At 41.2% G+C, this 26,137-nt stretch overlaps 1 protein-coding gene across 2 annotated transcripts in view; it reads left to right on the top strand.

Moving 5' to 3' along the window:
* Positions 1–26,137, top strand: part of PAIP1 (poly(A) binding protein interacting protein 1) — a 36,054-nt gene that overhangs the window by 8,133 nt on the left and 1,784 nt on the right. The window contains exons 2-11 of one of the 2 annotated variants that reach the window (XM_084833173.1): positions 3,058–3,206; positions 3,874–4,008; positions 10,247–10,435; positions 13,439–13,551; positions 13,751–13,862; positions 20,551–20,676; positions 22,102–22,208; positions 24,318–24,435; positions 24,558–24,612; positions 25,652–25,745. In XM_084833173.1, the coding sequence (XP_084689299.1) occupies positions 3,898–4,008; positions 10,247–10,435; positions 13,439–13,551; positions 13,751–13,862; positions 20,551–20,676; positions 22,102–22,208; positions 24,318–24,435; positions 24,558–24,612; positions 25,652–25,745 (1,025 nt within the window). In that variant the 5' untranslated portion in view covers positions 3,058–3,206; positions 3,874–3,897. The remainder of the gene's footprint in view (positions 1–3,057; positions 3,207–3,873; positions 4,009–10,246; positions 10,436–13,438; positions 13,552–13,750; positions 13,863–20,550; positions 20,677–22,101; positions 22,209–24,317; positions 24,436–24,557; positions 24,613–25,651; positions 25,746–26,137) is intronic. The other variant, XM_084833172.1, reaches the window with a different exon arrangement.

Here is a 26,137-nt window from a genome sequence, read left to right as displayed (position 1 = left end):
TGAGTGCGGAGCCCGGGGACAATCCGTGCTGCCTATGCGGGGGTGGGGGCAGGAAGGCGGTTTTCCAGGAACCAACCTCAGACTGCCAGGTCGGTTCCCAGAAACCGAACAATCCTACAGCCATCTAGCCACTGTCTAGCGGCCATAGGATTGCACCCTAAGCTATTTATACTTTTAAGGCTGCAATTCTGTGTGTGGTTATCTGGGAGTAAGATCCATCAAATAATATCTTTCTTCTAAGTAAATATGCATAGAATTTGTCTGTAAACTTTATCAGTATGCTAAATAGTACAACTTTATATGCTAGGTTATAAGTAATACATTTCAATATTATGGCTGGTTCAGTTTTTTCTCTGTCTTAAGAGCCAGTGCTTCTAGCAGGGAGGTGAAATGATCGCTATGACACAGCTGCTGTAATGCTGCCCTTTTTAAAATAGGGCTGTGCAGTGGATACTGTACCTGTTCCACCAGAGGGAAGCTAACTGACAAAGGCATCACCAAGAGAGTCAAGAAGGAGAGGATAGGAGGAGGATATATAAGGTTTTACAAGTCTGTCTTAAAACTATTAAAAGTCATGCTGTCATAGAAGCGTGGAGTTGGAAGGTATGATGGTTATCTAAGACAACAATGAACATTTCTTGATGCTGCTACCAAATTTTAATATAATGAGAAATATACCTTTTGTTTAGTGATGATTTGATAAGGTTTTACACTTAGCCAGAGGAGTAAACTGCTCCATGGTTGAGATAGCTGTAAGCAAAGAAATAAGTTTAGTAAAACAAAATATTAGAAGCTGAAAAAGGAGAAGGCTACCTCATCACAGTATTGTAAAGCAACACTGGGGGGAAAGTACCTATTTGTAGAGGATTAAACACTTGATTTTATTAAAGTTCTACAGGGCAACTGGAAAACCTGGAAAACTCCTAACATATTTGACAAGAAAATCTGGGCTGGTTGGGATTATTATAACTTTGGAAGTGTGTTTGGCTAATGATGTAATTAAAAGCATTTAAAACACCTCAGATAAAGGTGCTGTGGGTGCTGAGTTCAGTTGTGATCTGCTTCAGAGATCCTGCTCTTGGGTCTGTTTTTATTTATTTATTTATTTATTCCTTCATTCATTAGATTTATACATCACTTCCCACTACACCCACGGTACAGGAATCTATGATTAATATAACAGGAAGAGAGAGAGAGAAACAATATAAACCATAATCAGCACATTAATACAAATAAAATAAATACCATAAAAACACAATCTAAAAACAATACAATATGAAAAGTGTTCATTCACAAATACATAATGTCCCCCCACTCAGCCTAGAGTGAACCTCACAAAAGCAACCCAGAATAATTGAACTATAATTAACGTCCAAATGCTTGGGAAAATAAATACATCTTTGCCTGGTGCTGAAAGGATGACCGTGTCGGTGCCGGATGAGCTTACTTAGGGAGAGCATTCCATAAACAAGTGGCTGTCACAGAAAAGGCCCGTTCCCATACTGACACTCCCTGAGCTTTTCTCAAAGGGTGCATGCAGAGAAGGGCCTCTGAAGCGGAACTTGGGGACTGGGCAGGTTCATATGAAGAGAGGCAGTCCTTGAGCTCTGTAGGGTTTTATAGGTTAAAACCAGCACTTTGAATTTGGCCCAGAAACAAAGTGGTAACCAGTGCAGGCGAGCCTGGACTGGGCTTATATGTGCACATTGCCTAGTCCCAGGCAACAACCTGGCCAAATTCTGCACTAGCTGTGGTTTCTGAACCATCTTTAAAGGCAACCCAACATACAGTATATTGCAGTAATTTAACCTAGAGGTTACCAGAGCACACACCACTGATGCTAGGCTATTCCCATCCAGATATGGGTGCAGCTGGGCTACCAACTGAAGCTGGTACAAGGTACTTCTTGCCACTGAGGTCACCTGAGCCTCCAATGACTATGATGGATCTGGGAGTACCTCCAAGCTATGCACTTGCTCCTTCAGGGGAAGTATGACCCATCCGGAACTGGTTACACTTCCCCCATCTGGACAAAGGAATTGCCCACCAGCAGAACCTCAGTCTTGTCTGGATTGAGATTCTTATTTATTGGCTGTCATCCAGTCCATTACCAAGGTCAGTCACCGGTTCAGCACATCCACTGCCACACCTACTTTAGATGAAAAGAAGTAGAATTGTGTGTCATCAGCATACTGTTGACAACACATCCCAAAACTCCAGATGACCCCACACAGCGGTTTCATCATTAGTTGAGATCTGGTCAGTGTATCAGGGTCGGAACCTTTTCAGTGGTGGCTCCACAGGTGTGGAATTTCTTCCCAGGGAAATTCCGACTGTCTCTCTTGCCTTCAGATGTGCTGTGAAGACCTTTTTTTTTGTTCTGCAAGGCTTTCTGTGAGGAAGTCTTCCTGTGTCTCTTCTAACTCCTAAATAATGCTTTAAACAGTTTCAGCTAATGTATTCTCTGATAAACTTTCAATCATTCTTTACCATTGTGTTTACTATATTTTATTTATTTATTTGTTGCATTTATACCCCGCCTTTCTCCCTCTCGCAAGGAACTCAAGGCGGCTTACATTATCCTCCTCCTCACCGTTGTATCCTCACAACAACAACCCTGTGAGGTAGGTTGGGCTGAGAGTCTGTGACTGGCCCAAAATCACCCAGTGAGCTTCCATGGCCAAGTGGGGACTAGAACCCGGATCTCCCGGCTCCCAGTCCGTCACTCTCACCACTACACTACACTGGCTATATCATAAGCTGCTTTGGAAATATTTTATCTTGAAAAGCAGGGTGTAAATTAATTAAATAAAATAGGTTTAAGTAAAACTATATATTTTACTGGTTTAGTTTTTTAAAATAGCATATCTCAGTTATACGCACAATTATTTACCTAGCTGGGAAATACCAGATTAAATTCTCTGGACTACGTATCCTCTGTCAGAATGTGTTCATAATGTAAAGAAAAAGAAAAATGGCTTTTAATTGTCTTGTGGTTGAGTATGCTATATTAAAATACTCTACTTTTTAACTGGTTTTTATTTTATTTTTTTTCAGAACAGGCAAAAGCAACATCTCTACCAGAAAAAAATTGTTCTAGGACAGCAGAGGCTAAACCTCATGTGATTGTAGCTCCAGTGGTAATGTCAAAGCTTTCAGTGGATGCTCCTGAATTTTACCCATCGGGATATACTCCTAATCTTACTGTAAGTATTTAACTTTTTCTGCTCCATCTCCAAGCAAGTGAAGCAGATATGTATACTATTGCAGGCTTAATTGACTTGTTTGGAAGAAATGGCTTTGATCTTCAAAATCCAAGCATCATTCCATCTCAGATTTCCCTTTGGTATTGTAAAAGGTCCTTAAACATCAAACTGGTGAAGTGAAGAATTTCCTTTTCATGGATGTTTCAGTGCTGCCATGTTTCTGAAACATGCACGCCTTGGGTTAGTTCAGTTGGGCAACCTGCAAGCAGCATTTTTAATCTGCTGTGCTATTGGTGATTTAAGAAGATGCTTTGGGGACAGCTTGAAAACTCTTATAGCTGAGTGACATAGGGTTTTGTGGAGAAAACATTCTTTCTCATAACAAATCTTAACCTTGCTCACATCTGGGATAGTATGTGGCATAATATGGACTGGCTACTATTCCATAAATGTCAACTTACCTACCTTATCTGGGAGGATAGTCATATCCCTCCCTCCTTGATTGTGCACTGGTGAACAGGGACCTGTTCATGCAGCACCAAACACATTCTTGAGTGCTGAATAAATATAATATTAGACTACAGTGCTGTATTACTTGATCTCAAAGATCCTCCTGTCAAATTATGTCTTTTGCTATCACATATTAATTTACTGGTTTGTTTCAAAGGTTTAATGTGCTAGTAAGTACCATATGCACAATTTCCCTTGGCGTGGATCCACAGTCTTCCCTCCACCCACTGAAGAGCTCCTTCCATCCATGGAAGGCTTCCAATCCAGCAGAGCATTTCCACTGGCAGAATGGGTGAGGAAGCAATCTTCGATTCCCCCTATTCCCACAAAAATCTGCTCTGGAGGGTTGGGGGAACCTCCAGCACAGTACAGGAGGTGGTGCTGGGAGCTGCAGAGGGAGGGGGGAATTAGTAAAGATTGCCCCCCCCCCCTTTCCACGACAAGAGCATTTTAAACAGAACTCCACTCAAGAAATGCTCCCAAAGGGGGGAAAGAAGTTACATCCAACTCCTTGTTATTAACATCTTGTATATAAAAATCAGTTTCAGCGTTAATTTTCCAGAAGTTTTAGATCTGTTCATAAGTAACATTTTCACTTGTGCAGTTGTTCTGGCAATTTTGCAAGTGCATACATACACTATGCTCCCAATATTACAGAAGTCACTCTGGTTAACATCCATGAGCTTTTAGTTCGTTACTTTGCTGATTTGCAGGCACACTGGGAGCTAGTTGGGATGATTTCTGTGAGTGAAAAGAAATGTGTGAGAAATTCTAAGCACTGTATTTTTGAACAGTTTGTTCCAGCATCAGGATACAGGAAGTCTATATTCTGTTTCTGGTTGGTATATAAGCTTTTTTTTCTTTTTTGCAGTAGCTCTGCAACAAGGTTTGGATTTTATTTTTTCACATCATAGCATGCAAAATGAAGAAGATTTCAGTTGAATAACATTTGCTAATATGTATTAATGTTTTTATTAGTATTTTTTTGAAAACAAAGTTAAAGCCAATGAAGAATAAATCTTCTTTACTTTGTACTAGACTCATAACAGCTTTGCCCTTATCCAAACTCTACTGCAAAAATACACTGCTTCAGCATTGCTCTGAGTATTAAGGAAGAAATTCATCAAAATGATCAAGGGCTTGAAACAACTCCCCTAGGAGAAAAGATTACAAGGTTTGGGGCTCTTTAGCTTAGAAAAATGGTGTGTGAGGGGAGACATGATAAAGGTGTATAAAATTTTTCATGGTGTGGAGAAATAATACTAGAATCTTAGAATCATAGAATAGTAGGGTTGGAAGGGGCCTACAAGGCCATCGAGTCCAACCCCCTGCTCAATGCAGGAATCCAAGTCAGAGCATCCCTGACAAATGGCTGTCCAGCCTCGTCTTGAAGGCCTCCAGTGTGGGAGAGCCCACCACCTCCCCAGGTAATCGGTTCCATTGTCATATTGCTGTTACACTCAGGAAGTTTTTCATGATGTTCAGCCGGAATCTGGCTTCCTGTAACTTGAGCCCATTATTCTGTGTCCTGCACTCTGGGATGATCAAGAAGAGATCCTGGCCTTCTTCTCTGTGACAACCTTTCAAATACTTGAAGAGTGCTATCATATCTCCCCTCAGTCTTCTCTTCTCAAGGCTAAACATGCCCAGTTCTTTCAGTCTCTCTTCATAGGGCTTTGTTTCCAGGCCCCTGATCATCTTCGTTGCTCTCCTCTGAACCCTCTCCAGTTTGTCTGCATCCTTCTTCAAGTGTGGTGCCCAGAAGTGGACACAGTACTCCAGATGAGGCCTAACCAGTGCTGAGTAGAGGGGAACTAGTACTTCCCAGGATTTGGAAGCGATGCTTCTATGAATGAAGCCCAAAATAGCATTTGCCTTTTTTGCAGCCACATCACATTGTTGGCTCATATTCAGCTTATGATCGACAACAATTCCAAGGTCCTTCTCGCTTGTAGTGTGGTTGAGCCACGTATCCCCCATCTTGTAACTGTGCATTTGGTTTCTTTTTCCTAGGTGCAGAACTTGGCATTTGTCCCTATTAAATGTCATTCTGTTGTTTTCTGCCCAGCACTCCAGTCTATCCAGATCACTTTGAATTTTATTTCTGTCTTCCAAAGTATTAGCTATCCCTCCCAATTTTGTGTCATCTGCAAATTTGATCAGCATTCCCTGCACCTCCTCCTCCAAGTCATTAATAAAAATGTTGAAGAGCACTGGGCCCAGGACTGAGCCCTGCAGTACCTCACTCGTTACCTCTCCCCAGTTTGAGAAGGTCCCATTGATAAGCACTCTTGAGTCCGATTCTGTAGCCAACTGGATCCACCGGATCATTGTTTCATCTAGCCCACTTTGAGCTAGTCTGCTCATCAGGATATCATGGGGCACTTTGTCGAAAGCTTTGCTGAAGTCGAGGTATATGATGTCTACAGCATTCCCACGGTCTACAAGGGAGGTTACATGATCAAAAAATGAGATCAGATTTGTCTGGCAGGACTTGTTTTTGACAAATCCATGTTGGCTTCGAGTAATCACGGCATTGTTGTCAAGGTGCTTCCAGATGGATTGCTTTATGATCTGCTCCAGAATTTTCCCAGGGATTGATGTCAGACTGACTGGTCTGTAGTTCCTAGGTTCCTCCTTTTTACCCTTTTTGAAGATAGGGACAACGTTAGCCCTCCTCCAGTCATCTGGCACTTGCCCTGTCCTCCATGATTTCTCAAAGAGAATAGACAGCGGTTCTGAGAGTTCTTCTGCCAGTTCCTTTATGACTCTAGGATGCAGTTCATCTGGCCCTGGAGATTTCAACTCATTCAAAGTAATGAGGTGTTCCTTGACCATATGCCTGTCGATCTCAAGCTGCAATCCTGCCCCTTCAGCCTGTACTTCGCCTTTGCCAGGGGGGTCATAGACCCTCTTTTGGGAGAAGACTGAGCCAGAGTAGGAATTGAGCACCTCTGCCTTTTCTTTGTCATCTGTTATCATTTTGCCATCCTTATTTAATAGCTGAACCACCATTTCTTTTCTCTGCCTTTTCACTATGCACGTAGCTGAAGAAAGCCTTTTTGTTGTTTTTAACATCCCTTGCTAACCTCAGCTCATTCTCAGCTTTAGCCTTCCTGACGCCATCCCTGCAATTCTGTTCTATCTGCCTGTACTCTTCCTTTGTTACTTGGCCTTTTTTCCACTTCCTATATGTGTCCTTTTTTGTTTTCAGGTCATCCCTAAGCTTTTTGTGAAGCCACATTGGCTTCTTCTGTTGTCTTCCACCTTTTCTTCTTGTTGGAATTGCTTGTGATTGTGCCTTGAGAATTTCCTTTAAAAACTACCACCCATCTTCATCGTGGGAGATTCAGGACAGATAAATGGAAGTTCTTCGCACAGCACATTGTTAAACTATTCAATTCCCTACCACAAGATGTGATGACTACCAATTTAAATGGCTTTCAAACTGGATTAGACAAATTCATGGATAAGGCTATCAGTTGCTACTAGTCATGATGTTGTTCAGTCGTTAAGTCGTGTCTGACTCTTCGTGACCCCATGGACCATAGCACACCAGGCCTTCCTGTCCTCCGCTCTCTCCTGGAGTGTGCTCAGGTTCATATTCATTGCATTGGTGATGCTATCTAGCCATCTCATCCTCTGCTGTCCCCTTCTCCTTTTGCCTTCAATCTTTCCCAGCATCAGGGTCTTTTCCAGAGAGTTTTGTCTTCACATTAGGTGGCCAAAATATTTGAGCTTCAGCTTCATTATCTGTCCTTCCAATGAGCACTCAGGGTTGATTTCCTTTAGGATGGACTGATTTGACCTCCTTGCAGTCCAGGGGACTCGTAAGAGTCTTCTCCAGCACCACAGTTCAAAGGCATCAATTCTTCGGCGCTCAGCCTTCCTTATAGTCCAGCTCTCACAGCCATACGTTGCTACTGGGAAAACCATAGCTTTGATTATATGAACCTTTGTCAGCAAGGTGATGTCTCTACTTCTTACTATGCTGTCTAGGTTTGCCATAGCTTTCCTCCCAAGGAGCAAGCGTCTTTGAATTTCATGGCTACAGTCACCGTCTGCGGTGATCTTGGAGCCCAAGAAAGTAAAATCTGTCACTGCTTCCATTTCTTCCCCTTCTGTATGCCAGGAAGTGATGGGGCCAGATGCCATGATCTTCGTTTTTTTAATGTTGAGTTTCAAACCAGCTTTTGCACTCTCCACTTTCACCCTCAACAAGAGGTTCTTTAGATCCTCTTCGCTTTCTGCCATTAGGGTGGTATCGTCTGCATATCTGAGGTTGTTGATAATTCTCCCGGCAATCTGAATTCCGACCTGTGATTCATCCAACCCGGCGTTTCTCATGATGTACTCTGCATATAAATTAAATAAGCAGGGCGACTATATACAGCCTTGTCGTACTCCTTTCCCAATTTGGAACCAATCAGTTGTTCCATGTCCGGTTCTTACTGTTGCTTCTTGACCCTCGTACAGGTTTCTCAGGAGACAGGTAAGGTGGTCTGGTACTCCCATCTCTTTCAGAATTTGCCACAGTTTGTTGTGATCCACACAATCATAGTCAATGAAGCAGAAATAGACGTTTTTCTGGAATTCCCTTGCTTTCTCCATAATCCAGCGAATGTTGGCGATTTGATCTCTAGTTCCTCTGCCTCTTCGAAACCCAGCTTGTACTTCCGGTAGTTCTCGGTTCACATACTGCTGAAGCCTAGCTTGTAGGATTTTGAGCATAACCTTGCTGGCATGTGAAATGAGCGCAATTGTACGGTAGTTTGAATACTCTTTGGCGTTGCCCTTCTTTGGGATTGGAATGTAAACTGACCTTTTCCAGTCTTGTGGCCGCTGCTGAGTGTTCCAAATTTGTTGGCATATTGAATGCAGCACTTTAACAGCATCATCTTTTAGGATTTTAAATAGTTCAGCTGGAATACTGTCATCTCCGCTAGCTTTGTTGTTAGTCATGCTTCCTAATGCCCACTTGACTTCACTCTCGAGGATGTCCGGCTCAAGTTCAGTGACCGCACTATCATGGCTATCAAGGACATTACTATCATGGCTATCAAGGACAATAAGATCTTTCCTGTATAGTTCTTCTGTGTATTCTTTCCACCTCTTCTTAATCTCATCTGCTTCTGTTAGGTCCCTGCCTTCATTGTCCTTTATGATGCCCGTCTTTGCACAAAACGTTCCCTTGCGATCTCCGATTTTCTTGAAGAGATCTCTAGTCTTTCCCATTCTGTTGTTTTCCTCGATTTCCTTGCATTGTTCATTTAAGAAGGCCTTCTTGTCTCTCCTTGCTATTCTCTGCAACTCTGCATTCAGTTGGATATATCTTCCCCTTTCTCCCTTGCTTTTCGCTTCCCTTCTTTCCTCAGCTACTTGTAAAGCCTCATCAGACAGCCACTTGGCTTTCTTGCATTTCTTTTTCTTTGGGATGGATTTCGTTGCTGCCTCCTGAACAATGTTACGGACCTCCGTCCATAGTTCCTCAGGCACTCAGGTCTAATCCCTTAAATCTATTCGTCACCTCCACTGTATATTCATAAGGGATATGATTTAGGTCATACCTGAATGGTTTAGTGGTTTCCCCGACATTCTTCAATTTAAGCTGAAATTTTGCAAGAAGCAGCTCATGATCTGAGCCCCAGTCCACTCCAGGTCTTGTTTTTACTGACTGTATAGAGCTTCTCCATCTTTGGCTGGAAAGTACATAATCTATCTGATATGGTCAGATATATGATTATGTACTATGTACTGTATTGTACTATGGTCATGATGGCCATATATTAATTAATTCAGAGGTAGTATGACTCTGTATGTCTGTTGCTTGGAACATAAGTGGGAGAGTGCTGAGGCATTCATGTCCTACTTGTGGGCTTCCCATGGCTATCTGGTTGGCCACTGTGTGAATATAATGCTGGACTAGATAAGCCTCTGATCTGATCCAGCTTGGCTCTTCTTATATTCTTATGTAAAGGACTCTGTATTCCAGAATCTGGGATATTTTAGGTTTGTAAAGAGCCACTTGTCTGCTTGTTTGTTGTGAATAAGAATTGCCTTCATGTGACCAGAGAATCTTTATAAAAGTTGGCCCTTATTTTGTCTTTTAGGCCACAAGTAACAGGTACTGTATGTGCGAACAGATATACTAGTAAAAGGTTTTGTGGGATAGTATTTTCCTCCCTGAATATGTCAGCAAAGCGTTTTTACCACTTTAGGTGATTTACACAAGTTACTTCACTCTGTTTTGGTGTAACTCTTCTCCTTTCCCACATTAACAGAAGTAGCTGATCCCAGCCCTACTCAGGTAGGAAGACTGGAAGTTTTACAGCACTGTGCACTTTTCTAAATCCCAGTATCCACGTTGTGTGGACAAGACAGCACTGTACAATAGAGAAAGCAGTTAGGATATTCCTGTTTTCAGTTGTGAAACTTCAGGTTTTGTTTTTCCATTCCAATATAGTTAACACATTTTAATGAGAAATGGTCATGTTAAGTTTAATTCCCAAACTGCCTGTAATTACTTTTAGGAACCTTCTTTAGAAGATGGTTGTGATGGATATCCAAGTCTAACTGAATATGTGCAGGACTTTCTAAACCGCCTTGCAGGACAGCCAGCGTGTTTTGAAACTGAAATAGCACATTTTTCAGAAATTCTAAATGGTTGTGTCACTACAGATGAAGCATTACAAGAACTTGTTGAACTCATTTACCAACAGGTAATTTTTGTGTGAGTGTGATGGACAGGTTGCACATTTATGTATAAAGTCATATTTATGTGAATTTCTAATGTCATAATAACAAGGGATTGATCAAAGCATTTCTTTGAAGAGAATAAAGGTTTCTGCCAGTAGGAGTTTTTGAGGATCTGGACATTCATTGTTTACAATCGGATTGGAGTTTCACCACACATTTTTTGAAAATAATAACAGAAAGGACTGTGCCTTTGAAAATTGAGCTCAAAGAAGTGATCCCCCCATTATCTGATTTAAAGTCTGGAATGAAAGAAACCTATAGGTTGCGTGCAATGTTCGTCCATTCACATGAATGGGACTGAAATTAGTAATGACTAACTTAAGTCCTATTCATTTCAGTGGCTCTACTCTAAGTAAGACTAGCATTACATACAACCCATAGGGTTGCAGTATGGCTTAGAAAGACTTGTGAAGTCTTTGCTGAACATTTTTAGCTATAGGAAGAAAATGAGAGGGGATAGTGAATTCATATCTGCAGTATTGTTTTTAATTTCTTAGACAGTTTTATTTGCTCTCTAAAAATTGTAGTGCTGGGGGAGGCTGTCTGGAGTTGTGAACTGAGGTCTCCGCAATATTTGGAGACATTCGGTTCTATTTCTCCTTTTCATGAAATTGAAGTGAGGCAGCGGGTGTTCTGAATCAGTGCCTGGGTGTAGTAATAGACTGGATGAGGGACCAATACACTGAGACTCAATCCAGACAAAACGGAGGTACCATTAGTGGATGGTTCTTTTGCCTGGATGAGTGATATTCAACCTGTTCTAGAGGAGGTTGCACACCCCCTAAAGGATCAGGTTTGTAGTTTGGGAGTGCTCTTCGATCCAGAATTGTCATTGGAGGCTCAGGTGGCCTCAGTGGCACAGAGCACCTTTTTTAGGCTGATATACCTACAGAGCATGGATGCCTAGCTACAGGTATCCATGCTCTGGTAAGTTCTTGTCTGGGGTACTGCAATGCATTATATGTGGGGCTGCCTTCGAAAACAGTCCGGAAACTGCAGCTGGTCCAGAATAAAGCAGCAAGTTCATTAACAGGAATTGGACAACATGACAATATTATGCCAGTATTTTTCCATCTGCACCAGCTGCCAGTCCTTTTCTGGGTTCAATTTAAAGTGCTGGTGTTAACATTCAAAGCCCTAAGTGGCTTGTGGCCAGGTTACTTGAAGGATCATCTCTTCCCATATATACCTGTCCAGACCTTAAGATCATCTTCAGAGGTCCTTCTGCAGGACCCCACCAAAGGCAGCGAGGTGGGTGGCTACTATGAAGAGGGCCTTTTCTGTTGTGGCACTCCAGTTGTAGAATAAGCTCACCAGAGAGGCTTGCCTGGCACCTGCATTGTAGTCTTTTCAGCACTAGATGAATACTTCCTTATTTTTCTAGGTATTTAAGTCTTTCAGTTCCTGTTTTAAATCTTTGCACTACCGCTAGATTTTATTTTGGTTTTTATTTTTCATTTTGGTTTTATACTGTAGTTTTAAACTTTTATATTATATTTTATGTTGTATTTTATGGTTTTGTCATGAACCGTCAGAGAGCTCTGGCAATTGGGCGGCATAGGAATGTAATAAATACAATACAAGCACCAGAACAAGCAATTCTGCCTGTTCGGTCAATTTATGTATTTATGACGCAATCCTATCCAGAGAGGTTTTAATTTTTGTGAACCGCCCAGAGAGCTTCGGCTATTGGGTGGTATAGAAATGAAATAAATAAATAAATAAATAAATAAATAAAGGGAGCAATCCTATGCCCACCAGACAGTGCAAGGGGGGGGGGATTCAGTTTCCTGGCTCCAAATTTGGAGACAGGGCTCTGACCCCAGAGCCAGGAAACTATGCTCCCCGCCCGCCCCCTCATAGCTGATGCGGATAGAACCATGCTGGCTGCCTCTTCGTGCTCAGAAAACAGAGCAGGGAGAATGGGGAAAAGGCAGTGTTCCCAAGGGCAGGGAGGCTGCGACTCTCTGGATAGGATTGCACCATAAATAAATAAATAGACTGAACAGGCAGAGTTGCTTGTTCTGGTGCTTGTATTGTATAAATGCAGCTAGATATTATTTTCAGTAGAGGATTGTAGTTGTAGCAAAAATACTTTTGGTCGAATAGCAAAGTTGAGGCCTCTTGGAATTTTTGAAAACAAGGACAGAGACCTTGATTTGAACTGTTATAAATTAGGATACTTGGTAGAGAGAGCAGAGCAATCCATGTTCCTAAGTAATAGTGTGTTGTGAACCATGTTAATTGCATTTAGTTTCTGTTTTCTTTCAGCTCAGGTTTTAATTGCTGCTTGTTAAGGGAAAGTGAAAATAACTAGTGCTATTTCTCTTCTCAACTTCCTTCTTAAAATTAACATTAACATTTCTGCCTTGGGAAAGGGCAGCTATTCATTTCTCTGTAGAAGATGGAGGTAGTTTGAACTAGATGAATGGTGTTTGTAAACCACTTTATTGTAATTTGAAAATTATTAGTATGTTCCATTGAAATTTTTGAAACTGATTTACCAACAGCTTATCTCTCTTTCTCTCTCTCTCTCTCTCTCTCTCCATGGACATATGGAGATCATAAATACATTGAGATTTATTCTTCAGCTTCATTAGGTTGTATCCTTTTTAACTTTCTATTGGATAAACTAAGTGCCCTTTCTAGAGAACTAGGCCAAAATCCAATGCACAGGTTTTATTTGAACAGTAGTCAAAACTGTGCCATGGACCCACTTGCTTCCTCTTTCCCTCTTTATGTACTGATTCTGTACTCCATTTTCACATTTCTCTAACCACAGCTTGTTGTGAGATCTGAACGGAGCCCTTAAAAACCAATTAGTGAGCTTAAGTGAACTGAAGATTGTCCTATTGAAATTCTTATTTCATGGTCCAGGAAAATGTTCAGATAAATACAGGGAAAAAATCCACAAAACCCCACAACATTTTGTATTTTCTAATTCCAATTATTCTTCTGTTTGGAAGGCTACATCTGTCCCAAATTTTTCCTATATGGGGGCAAGGCTGTGCAATTACCTTTCTCATCATCTCACCATTAATCCACAGAGTGGCAACTTCAGACAATTATTGCTTCACAGGTCAGTATATGTGTTTTTATGACAAACTTTTATTGTCAAAATTGGCTTGGCTTTCTTCCATGCATGTCTTCTCTGTTTAAACTCCTGTTGCAAGAGAGATTGTCCAACAGTTTGAGAACAGTTTGTAATAGCTAGAATCAATAAACATTGCATATACTATTGAAAAAATGAAATTTTGATTAAAAGCTATCTCTTTTAGGTGTCGAAAAGAGTATGAAAACAGAGATGAAGCCGCCAAGGGAGATGAAGCTGCACGGAAAAGATTTCATGCATTTGTGCTATTTTTAGCAGAACTTTATCTAAATTTAGAGGTAAAAGGATTTTCTGCCTTGGTTAAAAATATAATTTTTAAAAACTTGCATAGTTGTAGTGCCAGAAATTTGTTGAGGAAAGGGGCCTAAGAGTACATTAGTAGGGCACTGTAACTCATGGAAAACAGCAAACATCTAAATACAAGTAACATATCTTGTTCTCATATTTACTATATAATTTTAATTTAAAAATTAATGTAAATCATTATCAAGTTCCCAAATCCCTGTTAAGACATTTAAGTACCTTTGCACTCACTTGCCAAAACTGGCTGATGAGAACTGATTTATTTATTTGTGAGCAATTGGGTGGAATACTGCCAGCATCTTTTTCATTATATTTGCATGCTAGTTCCTTCCAAACTAAAGCTGAAAGCTTACGTGAAGTACCTGGACTATTCCTAAGGACTACCGAGACAACAATATTAGTACAAAATGATGTAGTGATTAGCAGTGCTAGCATTTATGAATGACAGGCAGCATGTACGCATCCAATTCTGAACACCTTATTTGCCAGTGCACCAGTTCCCTGATTTGGACCTCTTGAACCCAAGCAGTTCAGTAACTTTGGATCATAAATCAAGCTGTTATACTTCAGTAGCATTTATTTCAGCAGGCTATTATAAAATATAGTTTTAAATTTCCTCTTAGGTATTCAAAATTTTGTGATCTCTCATTCAAGTAAGTGTACCAAGTAGTTCTATTATAACCGTCGTGTTGACTTTTTAAAGAAAAAGAGGGGGGATATTTTTCTGACATACTGATGGCAGGTAGAAAGCTTTCTAAGCCACAGAGATAGAAAAAATGGCCCTCCTGAACTGAAGCCAGAACAGAAGGGGATTGAGGCTCAGGCCACTTTCAGACATCACTTTAAGCCATGGTGGCTTAATAAGCTACTCACAGTAGCTTATTTTTTAAATAATCCATGATGCCCCACCACACAACAGGGTTAATAAGCTACTAGGACTAGCTTATTAAGCTACTGTGCGTTACCTGAGTCATCCTCCCACTCCCTGTCCCGCTGCAGTCCTTCCACCCGAGTAGTGGCACTGTTTCACCCATTGACAACATTCCAGATCATCCCGACAAGGGGGTGGTGGCTCTAAAGCACTGGAGGTTTGCAAGATTGGGACCAAACTTCATACCCCGCCTCCCCTAGTGAGGCATTGGGGGGTGGGGGAGGCATCCAATCCACTGCCAAAACCTTGCGTGGCTACTCACCAAGGAGTGAAAGAGCGCTAGAGCTGTGTATAATGTTTGATCCTAATCCTGCAAATCTCCAAGGTTTTATACCTTCACCCCCCTTTTTGGTGCACCTGGGATTTTCACTCCATTGTGAGTAATCATGCAGGATTTTGATGGTGCATCAGGTGCCTCCTGAGTCGGGGAGGATGTGTAAGGAGTTTAGTCCCGATCCTGCAAACTTAAGGTGTTCCCAGTTGTGCATTTCCCCCCATAGACACTACTGAAATAGCCTGAGTAGGCTGTTTCCGTAACACAGAGAACGCCTATAGGAGCAGAGCGGCAGCAATCTGACCCACTCTTGCAGCACAATGCTGTTGTTGTTGTTGTTGTTCAGTCGTGTCCGACTCTTCGTGACCCCATGGACCATAGCACGCCAGGCCTTCCTGTCCTGCACACTCTCCCAGAGTGTGCTCAGGTTCATATTCATTGCATCGGTGATGCTATCTAGCCATCTCATCCTCTGCCATCCCCTTCTCCTTTTGCCTTCAGTCCTTCCCAGCATCAGGGTCTCTTCCAGAGAGTTTTCTCTTCGCATTAGGTGGCCAAAATATTTGAGCTTCAGCTTCAGGATCTGTCCTTCCAATGAGCACTCAGGGTTGATTTCCTTTAGGATGGACTGATTTGACCTCCTTGCAGTCCAGGGGACTCGTAAGAGTCTTCTCCAGCACCACAGTTCGAAAGCATCAATTCTTCGGCGCTCAGCCTTCCTTATAGTCCACCTCTCACAGCCATACATTACTACTGGGAAAACCATAGCTTTGATTAGACGGACCTTTGTTGGCAAGGTGATGTCTCTGCTTCTTACTGTGCTGTCTAGGTTTGCCATAGCTTTCCTCCCAAGGAGCAAGCGTCTTTGAATTTCATGGCTACAGTCACCGTCTGCGGTGATCTTGGAGCCCAAGAAAGTAAAATCTGTCACTGCTTCCATTTCTTCCCCTTCCATATGCCAGGAAGTGATGGGGCCAGATGCCATGATCTTCGTTTTTTTAATGTTGAGTTTTAAACCAGCTTTTGCACTCTCCTCTTTCACCCTCAACAAGAGGCTCTTTAGATCCTCTTCACTTTCTGCCATTAGGGTAGTATCGTCTGCATATCGGAGGTTGTTGATAATTCTCCCAGCAATCTTAATTCCGACCTCTGATTCATCCAACCCGGCATTTCTCATGATGTACTCTGCATATAAGTTAAATAAGCAGGGTGACAATAAGCAGCCTTGTCGTACTCCTTTCCCAATTTGGAACCACTCGGTTGTTCCATGTCTGGTTCTTACTGTTGCTTCTTGACCCTCGTACAGGTTTCTCAAGAGACAGGTAAGGTGGTCTGGTACTCCCATCACTTTAAGAATTTGCCAGAGTTTGTTGTGATCCACACAATCAAAGGCTTTAGCGTAGTCAATGAAGCAGAAATAGACATTTTTCTGGAATTCTCTTGCTTTCTCCATGATGCAGCGAATGTTGGCGATTTGATCTCTAGTTCCTCTGCCTCTTCGAAACCCAGCTTGTACTTCCGGTAGTTCTCGGTTCTCATACTGCTGAAGCCTAGCTTGTAGGATTTTGAGCATCACCTTGCTGGCATGTGAAATGAGCGCAATTGTGCGGTAGTTTGAACACTCTTTGACGTTGCCCTTCTTTGGAATTGGAATGTAAACTGACCTTTTCCAGTCTTGCGGCCATTGCTGAGTGTTCCAAATTTGTTGGCATATTGAATGCAGCACTTTAACAGCATCATCTTTTAGGATTTTAAATAGCTCAGCTGGAATACTGTCATCCCCGCTAGCTTTGTTGTTAGTAATGTTGTTACTAAGGCCCACTTGACTTCACTCTCGAGGATGTCCGGCTCAAGTTCAGTGACCGCACTATCATGGCTATCAAGGACATTACTATCATGGCTATTAAGGACAATAAGATCTTTCCTGTATAGTTCTTCTGTGTATTCTTTCCACCTCTTCTTAATCGCATCTGCTTCTGTTAGGTCCCTGCCTTCTTTGTCCTTTATCATGCCCGTCTTTGCACAAAACGTTCCCTTGCGATCTCCGATTTTCTTGAAGAGATCTCTAGTCTTTCCCATTCTGTTGTTTTCCTCGATTTCCTTGCATTGTTCATTTAAGAAGGCCTTCTTGTCTCTCCTTGCTATTCTCTGCAACTCTGCATTCAGTTGGGTATATCTTCCCCTTTCTCCCTTGCTTTTTGCTTCCCTTCTTTCCTCAGCTACTTGTAAAGCCTCATCAGACAGCCACTTTGCTTTCTTGCATTTCTTTTTCTTTGGGATGGATTTCGTTGCTGCCTCCTGAACAATGTTACGGACCTCCGTCCATAGTTCTTCAGGCACTCTGTCTATCAGGTCTAATCCCTGAAATCTATTCCTCATCTCCACTGTATATTCATAAGGGATATGATTTAGGTCATACCTGAATGGTTTAGTGCTTTTCCCTACGTTCTTCAATTTCAGCCGAAATTTTGCAAGAAGCAGCTCATGATCTGAGCCACAGTCAGCTCCAGGTCTTGTTTTTACTGACTGTATGGAGCTTCTCCATCTTTGGCTGCAAAGGACATAATCAATCTGATTTCGATATTGACCATCTGGTGATGTCCATGTGTAGAGTCGCCTCTTGTGCTGTTGGAAAAGAGTGTTTGCTATGATCAGCGTGTTCTCTTGGCAAAACTCTATTAGCTTTTGTCCTGCTTCATTTTGTACACCAAGGCCATGCCTGCCTGTTATCCCGGTGATTTCTTGACTTCCTACTTTAGCATTCCAGTCCCCTATGATGAAGAGGACATCTTTTTTTGGTGTTAGTTCTAGAAGGTGTTGTAGGTCTTCATAGAACCGATCAACCTCAGCTTCTTCGGCCTCAGTGGTTGGGGCATAGACTTGAATTACTGTGATGTTGAATGGTTTGTCTTGGATTCGTACTGAGATCATTCTATCATTTTTAAGATTGTACCCCAGTACTGCTTTTCCCACCCTTTTGTTGACTGTGAGTGCTACTCCATTTCTTCTAAGGGATTCTTGGCCACAATAGTAGATATGATGGTCACCTGAATTAAATGCGCCCATTCCTGTCCATTTTAGTTCGCTGATTCCCAAGATGTCGATGTTCAATCTTGCCATCTCATGTAGGCAACCCAAATAACCCATAGTGTCCGCCAGATGGCACGATAACCCACAGTGAGTTAAATAATCCCTACGGAAGACCATGGGTTATAAGAGTGGGTTATTTGGGGCAATTAAGCCATCGTGGATTTAGAAATCCCCAACAGACAACACAACCCACAGTGGGTTAAATAAACCATTGTAAGTTATTTAACCCATCATGGGTTATTGTGTCATCCAAACCCAGTCTTTATCTCTGTTTTGGCCTTTTGATTGCAGTCAAAATGGCTGTAGGCACACAGGTTGGTGGCTATGAAACTGACAGTGGAAAAGCTCTGGCTGTGCATGTAGGACCTGTTGAGACTCTCCAGAACTGAAGGCCTCAACACAGTATTGTCTTGTGCTCTAATAAATGAACTGGGCTATACTATGTTGGTGCGAATGAGCTATCTCCATGGATTTTAAACCTTAATTCTATCTATGGATAGATCAGATGAACAAGGGGGTAAACATTCAAATAAATGTGATGTAGACCAGTTCATTTTTTACTTCGTACTTTCTCCCTAGAGCAGTAGTATTCACTATTTTTTAAATGGGGAGCCACTTTGGCAAAAACAAATTCAGAGTGAGAACCACATTAACTTAATGTTAATTAAGTTAACTGTGTAACTGTGTTACTAGTAACACTGTGTTACTAGTAATACAGTAACACTGTAGTAATACTAGTAACACTGTGTTACTTAGTAACTGTGTTACTAAAATTAACACAGAATAATCAAATGCAAAACTTACTTTAACTGGATGTGCAAAAGTTTGGGGAAAGCTGATTTAATGTATCACACACACACACACACACACACACACTCTTGCCTCTTCAGAGAGTTCTCATTGCTCCTAATGGGCATTCTTGTCATTTGTTCCTACATCCTATAATTAAAATACAACTCAAGAAGCAGTATCATGTTAAGGACATAAAAGCTGTGCTTGATCAGACCAAAGGCCTCTCTAATCCAGCATTCTGTTCCTGCAGTTGCCAAGTGGATGCCTAATGTTCCTGCCTCCACACACTCTGGATAGCCTTCAATAAAAACACCAAAACAAATAAGCTATTCCTATATATCTGCTTTTATCATCTTATAACTATTTAAACAAATTAATTTATAAAATCAACCTTCTCTAGAAACACACTGACTTTGATTTGTCAAACCAACAGAAGCTTAAACCCCACCATACTTTAAAAGAAATAAAAGCAAAAACATACTAACCGCCTTCTTACTGTGCCCAACAAAAGCTAACATGTAAGATAAATTTTATTTTTAAAATGAGAGAGACTGCAATTGCAAAGGCTGTACATGTACTCTGAAGCCCATTAAGGCAAGCCTCAGCTACCTCCCTCAAAACAAAAAGGGGAACAACACCAGAGTCTTTGAAGGCAAAATGCCCCCACACCCCACACACATACATCTTGCACCTCTTCCCCCGATTGAGTGTGCACCTTCTCTTCCCCCCACCCAATGCAAGTGGGTCAATCACAAATAAGCTGCTACGGCTGCAAACCTGTGCAAACTTACTTGGGAGTAAGAACTCAGTGGGATTTCCTTTTGAGTAGACATGCATAGACTTGTGCTGTAATAGTGTTTTAAGGAAGAGGGGAGTCTGGGAAGATCCTAATCTCTGGTCTCTCAAACACACTCTGGATCTGAAGGAGGGGAAACAATTGTGACCCAGCATGGTAGCTCCTGGCATTAAGAGAGGAGAGGGATACACACACACCTCTTCACCTTGCAGTGGTAGGGTAGCGCAGCTAGCAGTGGAGGAGGTGGCTCAGTAGCTGGCCTGCTATGCAGCTGGGGTAGGAAGTGGAGGGGATGAAATAAAGGGGCCAGCAACAAAGGAGTAGCAGCAGCACTGTAATTAAGCACTGCAAGGAGCGATGCCTCAAGCACTGTGGCTGTTGGGACAGGAAGACACTCTGTCAAATCGAGCAAGGAGAGAGGGAGGTGGGCAGAGAGCGGATCCACATGTGGAGGCTTTGCAAGCTGCCAATGGGCCACAGGCCGTGCAGTGAAGACCGTGGCCCTAGAGTGAGGGAATTTGTATTAGATTAAGAGTTCTGCCCAAAATGAAACTCCTGAGTAAGACCTATTGCTTCATTTTATTAGTTCATGGATGTTAATTCTGTTCTATATGCAGTTAGGTTTATGTAGGAATCTACAATTCCAGTTACTTGGATTTTAATAACTTGCAGCATTTTTAATTTTGAAGTCCACAAACCAGTGGTTCCAAAGTTGGCCAAATACAAAGAATAAATTTTAACGTCTTGTAAGTGTTCAGATACATTATTTTATATTTACAGATTAAAGGAACTAAAGGTCAACTAACCCGAGCAGAGATTCTTCAGACTGGACTTCAGGAATTATTAAACACGCTTTTTTCTAATCCTGTGGACAACAATTTAATCTGTGCAGTAAAGTTACTGAAAGTATGACATTTTCATTATTTGGGGCTTTATTCTTATATCTGTTTTTGAACATTCCTACATTAAAATGCTACCGATGTACATCTGGATGTTAGTTACTTTTAATAAATATTCAATTTCTGTACTGTATCATAGTGGATAAATTGGTGGATTTGGACTGGGGTGCTGGATTCAGATCTTCACTGATCCATGAAGTTCACTGAGTGCACATGTTGCAATCTATGGCTAAGCTATTTCAGAGGGTAGTTGTGAAGATAAAATGGGATAATTCTACATGTGCCACTCTCAGCTTCTTAGAGGAGGGGCAGGATATAAGAAACTTCTACGATATTGTGTTGGTTTAGGTCATTCCGTTCTCCCACTGCAGCCTCTTATGCTACATCCTGTGGTGCCCCAACCTGCAGGATCAGCTTTTCATGGGGCACAGAAGGCTGCAGTGAGGAAGGAGAGGGCAGGAAAGCACACTATACAAGCAGATATTCAGTTATGCAACTCTGGATCCAACCAATTTGGCTTAACCAGTTTAGTCCAGTGAATGGTATCAATCAATCTAATTCTCTGAGTGTGTCATAGTGGGGGTTGGGAGGGAATAGTATGATTACTATTCTTTTTTTTTTTTTTTTTTAAGAAAAAAGAAACTGTAGCAGTTAGTGTTGCTTTGTATGTCGCACCTGATTTGAATGCATAAAAAGATATGAAGGTCAACTATTCAATAACAGTGCTGCCTTAAATTGTTTTAAGAGCACAGTTCTATGCATGTTTACTTGGAAATAAGTCCCAGTGATTGAAATGGGACTTAATCCCTAGTATGTGTGCATAATTGTACCATCTCTTCAATGAAGTACAATATTATATTAGCCAAACTGGGGGCGGGGGCAAGCCGGGGGGGGGGGGGGCGCTAAGCTGAGCCTGGCTGGAGTTTATTTCTGTGTTCCATGAAATTCAGTATAATGTTCAAGCCGACTCAATGTTGTTATTTGAGATCTTCAAAATGTGGTTAACCATTTAAAAAAAAGTTTCAAGAGTATTCATGAACAATGGCACACAACCCTTTGTGACGGTATATCTTCTTACAAGGCATATCCAATGGACGTTTTTGCAAGTCCTTCTTTATTCCAAATTCTGCAGCAAATAATAGAGATTTATGAGGGAAGCTGTTCTGTACGTGGCATAGATACTGGAGAGATATCTGAGCAGCTTCTAGTTTTCATGGGTAAACAAGAGCACATTACTAATGGAACTGCGAGATCAGTTTAGTAGGATTATATAACCACGTAAAGTCCAGACCCCTCAGGTTTAAGGTAGTAACAGCTTCTTTAGAGATAGTCTGTAAATGCTAATGGCTTCATCACACAATCAATAATATTACAGAAATTTAATTTAGTTTAATGTCACTTTTCAAAATGGCTAATAGCATGCATTCCCCAGTTGACAGGTTCGGTACTGGAAGATGCATGGAAAGAAAAAGGAAAGACTTATATGGATGACATAATACAGAAAATAGAAAATGTTGTTTTGGATGCAAATTGCAGCAGGTAGTAAGAAAATTTCATGTTTCCCAGCTTTACTTTATGGCTCATGATTATTCCTTGCTATTTCTTAAGGTTATGTGGTAAAATAGACCAATTCATTATAGATTTCTGTTCATCTAATTAAGGATTGTCATTGTGTTATCTATGATACAACTTATGCTAAAACAATTCTCGTATTTAAGTAATACAACTCTCAATCAATTTAGTCTTGTAATCATTATCTTCCCATTTTGTAACTGTTTAACATTTATTTTAATGTATATATTGCAAACCCCCAGGGCAAGTAAGCATCTTTTGTGGATCCTGTAGAATAGGGATGTGGAATTTCGGGCCCATGGGCCAGTTCGGCCCACCAGGCTGACCTATCCTGCCCGCAGAACCGCAAGCGAGGCCCCACCCCCTCAGAAAGGAGAGAGGTGAGAGAGCGACTGAGCCAGCTCAGCACTGCTCCTCCCCAAAATTCCCCAGGCAGGGAACATGAAGGAGGACTGAAGCAGGCTCCTGCAGAGAAAGGTGGCAGTGATCTCCTGTCTCTCTCTGCGCGGAGCTTAAATTCTCCATGCAGAGAAAGGGTGGAGATTGCTGCTGCCTTTCTCTGTATGTAGAAACTCTGCGCAGAGAGAGGCAATAGTAATCTCCTGCCCCTCTGTGCAGTGAGTTTCAACTCTTCATGCAGAGAGAGGCAGGAATGATCGCTCCTATCTCTGCACGGGGAAAAGGAGTTCACCATGTAGAAGTAGGTATGGGCCATGTGCCTGCCTCTGCAAAGAGAAACTACCCTGTGGGGGGAGGGGCTTCAGAGGAGGGGGGCTTCAGGGGTATGACTTCGGGAGGGAGAGTCCACCCCGTGAAGTCATCTTGCCCCTGGCAGGTGAGCTAGACAGGAATCTTGTCCCCATGAGCCAAAATGTTCCCCACGAGCCAAAATGTTCCCCACCTCTGCTGTAGAAAGTGGATGTCTTCTTCCTACCCTGGAATCTCTTCACAATATCCAGGAAAATTCAACATGATGTGATGGCCACCCTGAGATCTTAATGATATAGGGCAGGATACACATGTTTGCAATAAGTAAAATGGCTCATCACTTGATGCAGATAGGCTGCTAGGCGCACAATGTTTAATTAGTTCTGTATAATCTTGTTTAGAGATGGGTTTGACAAGGATTACGTTGGAAATTGATTTGGCCAATGCATTGGGGGGGACGGATTTGGTTACGGTTTTAACTTTTGTTAGTTAGGAAGGGGAACACTATCTATCTTACATTTTCAAAAATGATACCCCACCTTTCTACCAACCAATACAACAACTAGGAAAACAGTTTTAAAATCAAATATAAAAAAGCAATCGATACAAAAAGAAGAGGAAGAAGAAGAGATCTAACACAAGCATGTAGCTGCGGAGAAGCTGCAGTAAAAGCAATAATACCATAACAAACCAATATTTAATGGACCTTAAAAAGTTTGGGTGAACAGGACCAATTTTGCTAGGAGCATGAAAGATAAGAGACAGCACCAGGCAAAATCCATTGGAGTAACTGAAAGACAACTACAGAGAAGGCCCTGTCCATGGAAGCCTAGGGGCATCCGAACACAGGCCTCTAATGATCTTAATACATAAGTAATAAGCATAGGTGAAACATGCTCATTATGCTGGCCTGGTTAACAACCTGGCTTTTCAAAGGCAGCACCACGTATTATGGAAGCTAGCCTAGTATATTTATCCCTGCATCTTTGGAAAAGGACAGAAGACAAATCTAAATAGCTGCACTTAACCAGCCCAAACACTGAACAGTCTTTAGATCCATGTGTGTCATATTTAATATGTATATATATCACTGATTTCTAATGCCATGGTTGTATCAATTGCATGAGAGTATTGACTTCAAATTAAAAATTGTGCATAAGAAATGTGAATGATTAGCCTTTCCAAGTTTAATTGCCTTTGGCAATGAGGTAACTTTTAAGTTGAATTCGTGAGCAGCTATGAATGAATTACCAAAGAATATAAGGACTAGTTTTGTTGTTTACCCATTATCTGCTTGCAAGCAATGTGAGTAAGCTGTCCAGTGCTGGGAATGTACTGATTTTTATTTTGTACTTTTGTCTGTTTCAGAGATGTAAAGCATATGCTTCTGAAACTAGTAGAACTGCGGTCAAGTAACTGGGGAAGGGTACATATAACTTCAACGTACAGAGAAGCAACTCCAGAAAATGACCCTAACTACTTTATGGTAAAGAATACTTGCGTTTCTTTTGTTTCAGATAGATTTCTCTGAATGTATGTACAAATGCTAAGCATGATAAATTAGTGGAGTAGAAAGTTATAAATACAATCACTTTATTTTAATTTTAGAATGAACCAACATTTTACACATCTGAAGGTGTTCCTTTCACTGCAGCAGACCCAGGTATGCCAACAATTTGATTTCGTTCTTTTTAAAGTCACAAAATAGCTATAGTTTAAGAAGTTAATGAAGTCAAATGTTAATTAAAAAAAAACATGCACCGATATAGTTTAAATAGCTTTCATGGAAGGCTTACCCCAGCCTTCACCAACCAAGTGCCCTCCAGATGTGTAGGACAACTCCCATCATCCCCAGTCCTTAAACTTATGTTAATGTGTTGTTTTAAATGCCATGAGTCCAACACAACTGGAGGGCACCAGGTTGGGGAAGGTTGGCTTAGACACACCAATCAGGAAGCTAGACAAAAACTTTATTGTGTCTCCAGCATGAACGGAACCACAGGAAAGTCTTGACTCCACCCAGATACCCCTAAACCCAGTGCCACCTAGTGACTACACTTTATAATGACACTTATGTACACAGTGGCATATAGAACCATTGCTGTTATTTGTTACAAATTATTGCTAATTATCAGCAAAAATTAGAGAAGTATAAGTTTTTCCATGGTTGTTGTGAGTAAAAGTCTCTCACTATCCCACTTCCTTCCTTTGTTGCTGAAGCCTGTTTGCTTTGTATGAGTTTGTGCCCTTGTACTCATTTGCTTAGGCACCTTGTTAATTTCATGTAATCTTTTAAAGCACAAGCTAAACTTTTCCACTTTAGCCTTAGGTTACAGTCCTTTACCTTTTTTGGCAGGGAGGACACTGCATCTCCTTTAATGGGGCGGGGGGTGAATGATTGCATGGATGCAATTGGGCAAATTCAGAATCATTTTAAGTAAAGCTTAGTGAGGACAAAGTCTGACTGGGAAACGCTAAGTTCAAGATAAGTAAAAATGATGAAATGGAGTGCAACAAAATAATGTGTCTAAACAAACTCTCTCAGTGGTGCCTATACAGCTGCAGACTTACACTGATCACACACTGATCTGTTAATTATTTGCATACAAAAATTTATTTGTATATTACTCCTTTTGTTATGGATATAATGAATAAAATAAACTTGAAAGTGCAGCTGAATTTAAAAAATAATGCTATTGTAGATTATCAAGAGAAATATCAAGAACTCCTTGAAAGACAAGATTTGTTCCAAGAGTATGAGGAAAATGGAACAGACTTATCAGGAGCTGGAGATCCGTAAGTTCTTGTTTCAGTCAAATGTTTTTATGCAGATATATCATAACTTCAGTTTGATAATTACAAGTCCTGAATTAAGGTACCACTTTGCAAAAGCACTCCTGTCAAAACTTGTTCTTAAAATATTTTGATAACTCACTGTGATGGAGCTCCAGATATTTTTATGTGCAAAGTCTTCTGCTAGTACTTATGCAGCAGTTTGCAAAACAGCACTAGTGAGTGAAAGGCACTCACACTTCTTTCAATTAAACTCTGTGAAAGTTTCTGTTCTGAAAGTATTTGAACAACCTGGCTCTGAGCACTTCAGTTTGATATTTGGTGGTATCTTTTAATTATAATGCAACTTGAGTTGCACAGAATGCTGTTATATCAAATCAGCAGAACCCACTCTG

The sequence above is a fragment of the Heloderma suspectum genome, chromosome 2 (assembly GCF_057233095.1).
Source record: "Heloderma suspectum isolate Gila_16-S chromosome 2, 16-S_ref, whole genome shotgun sequence".
NCBI lineage: Eukaryota > Metazoa > Chordata > Lepidosauria > Squamata > Helodermatidae > Heloderma > Heloderma suspectum.
Note: the sequence above shows the minus strand (reverse complement) of the source record. Positions and strands in the feature narration are given on the sequence as shown.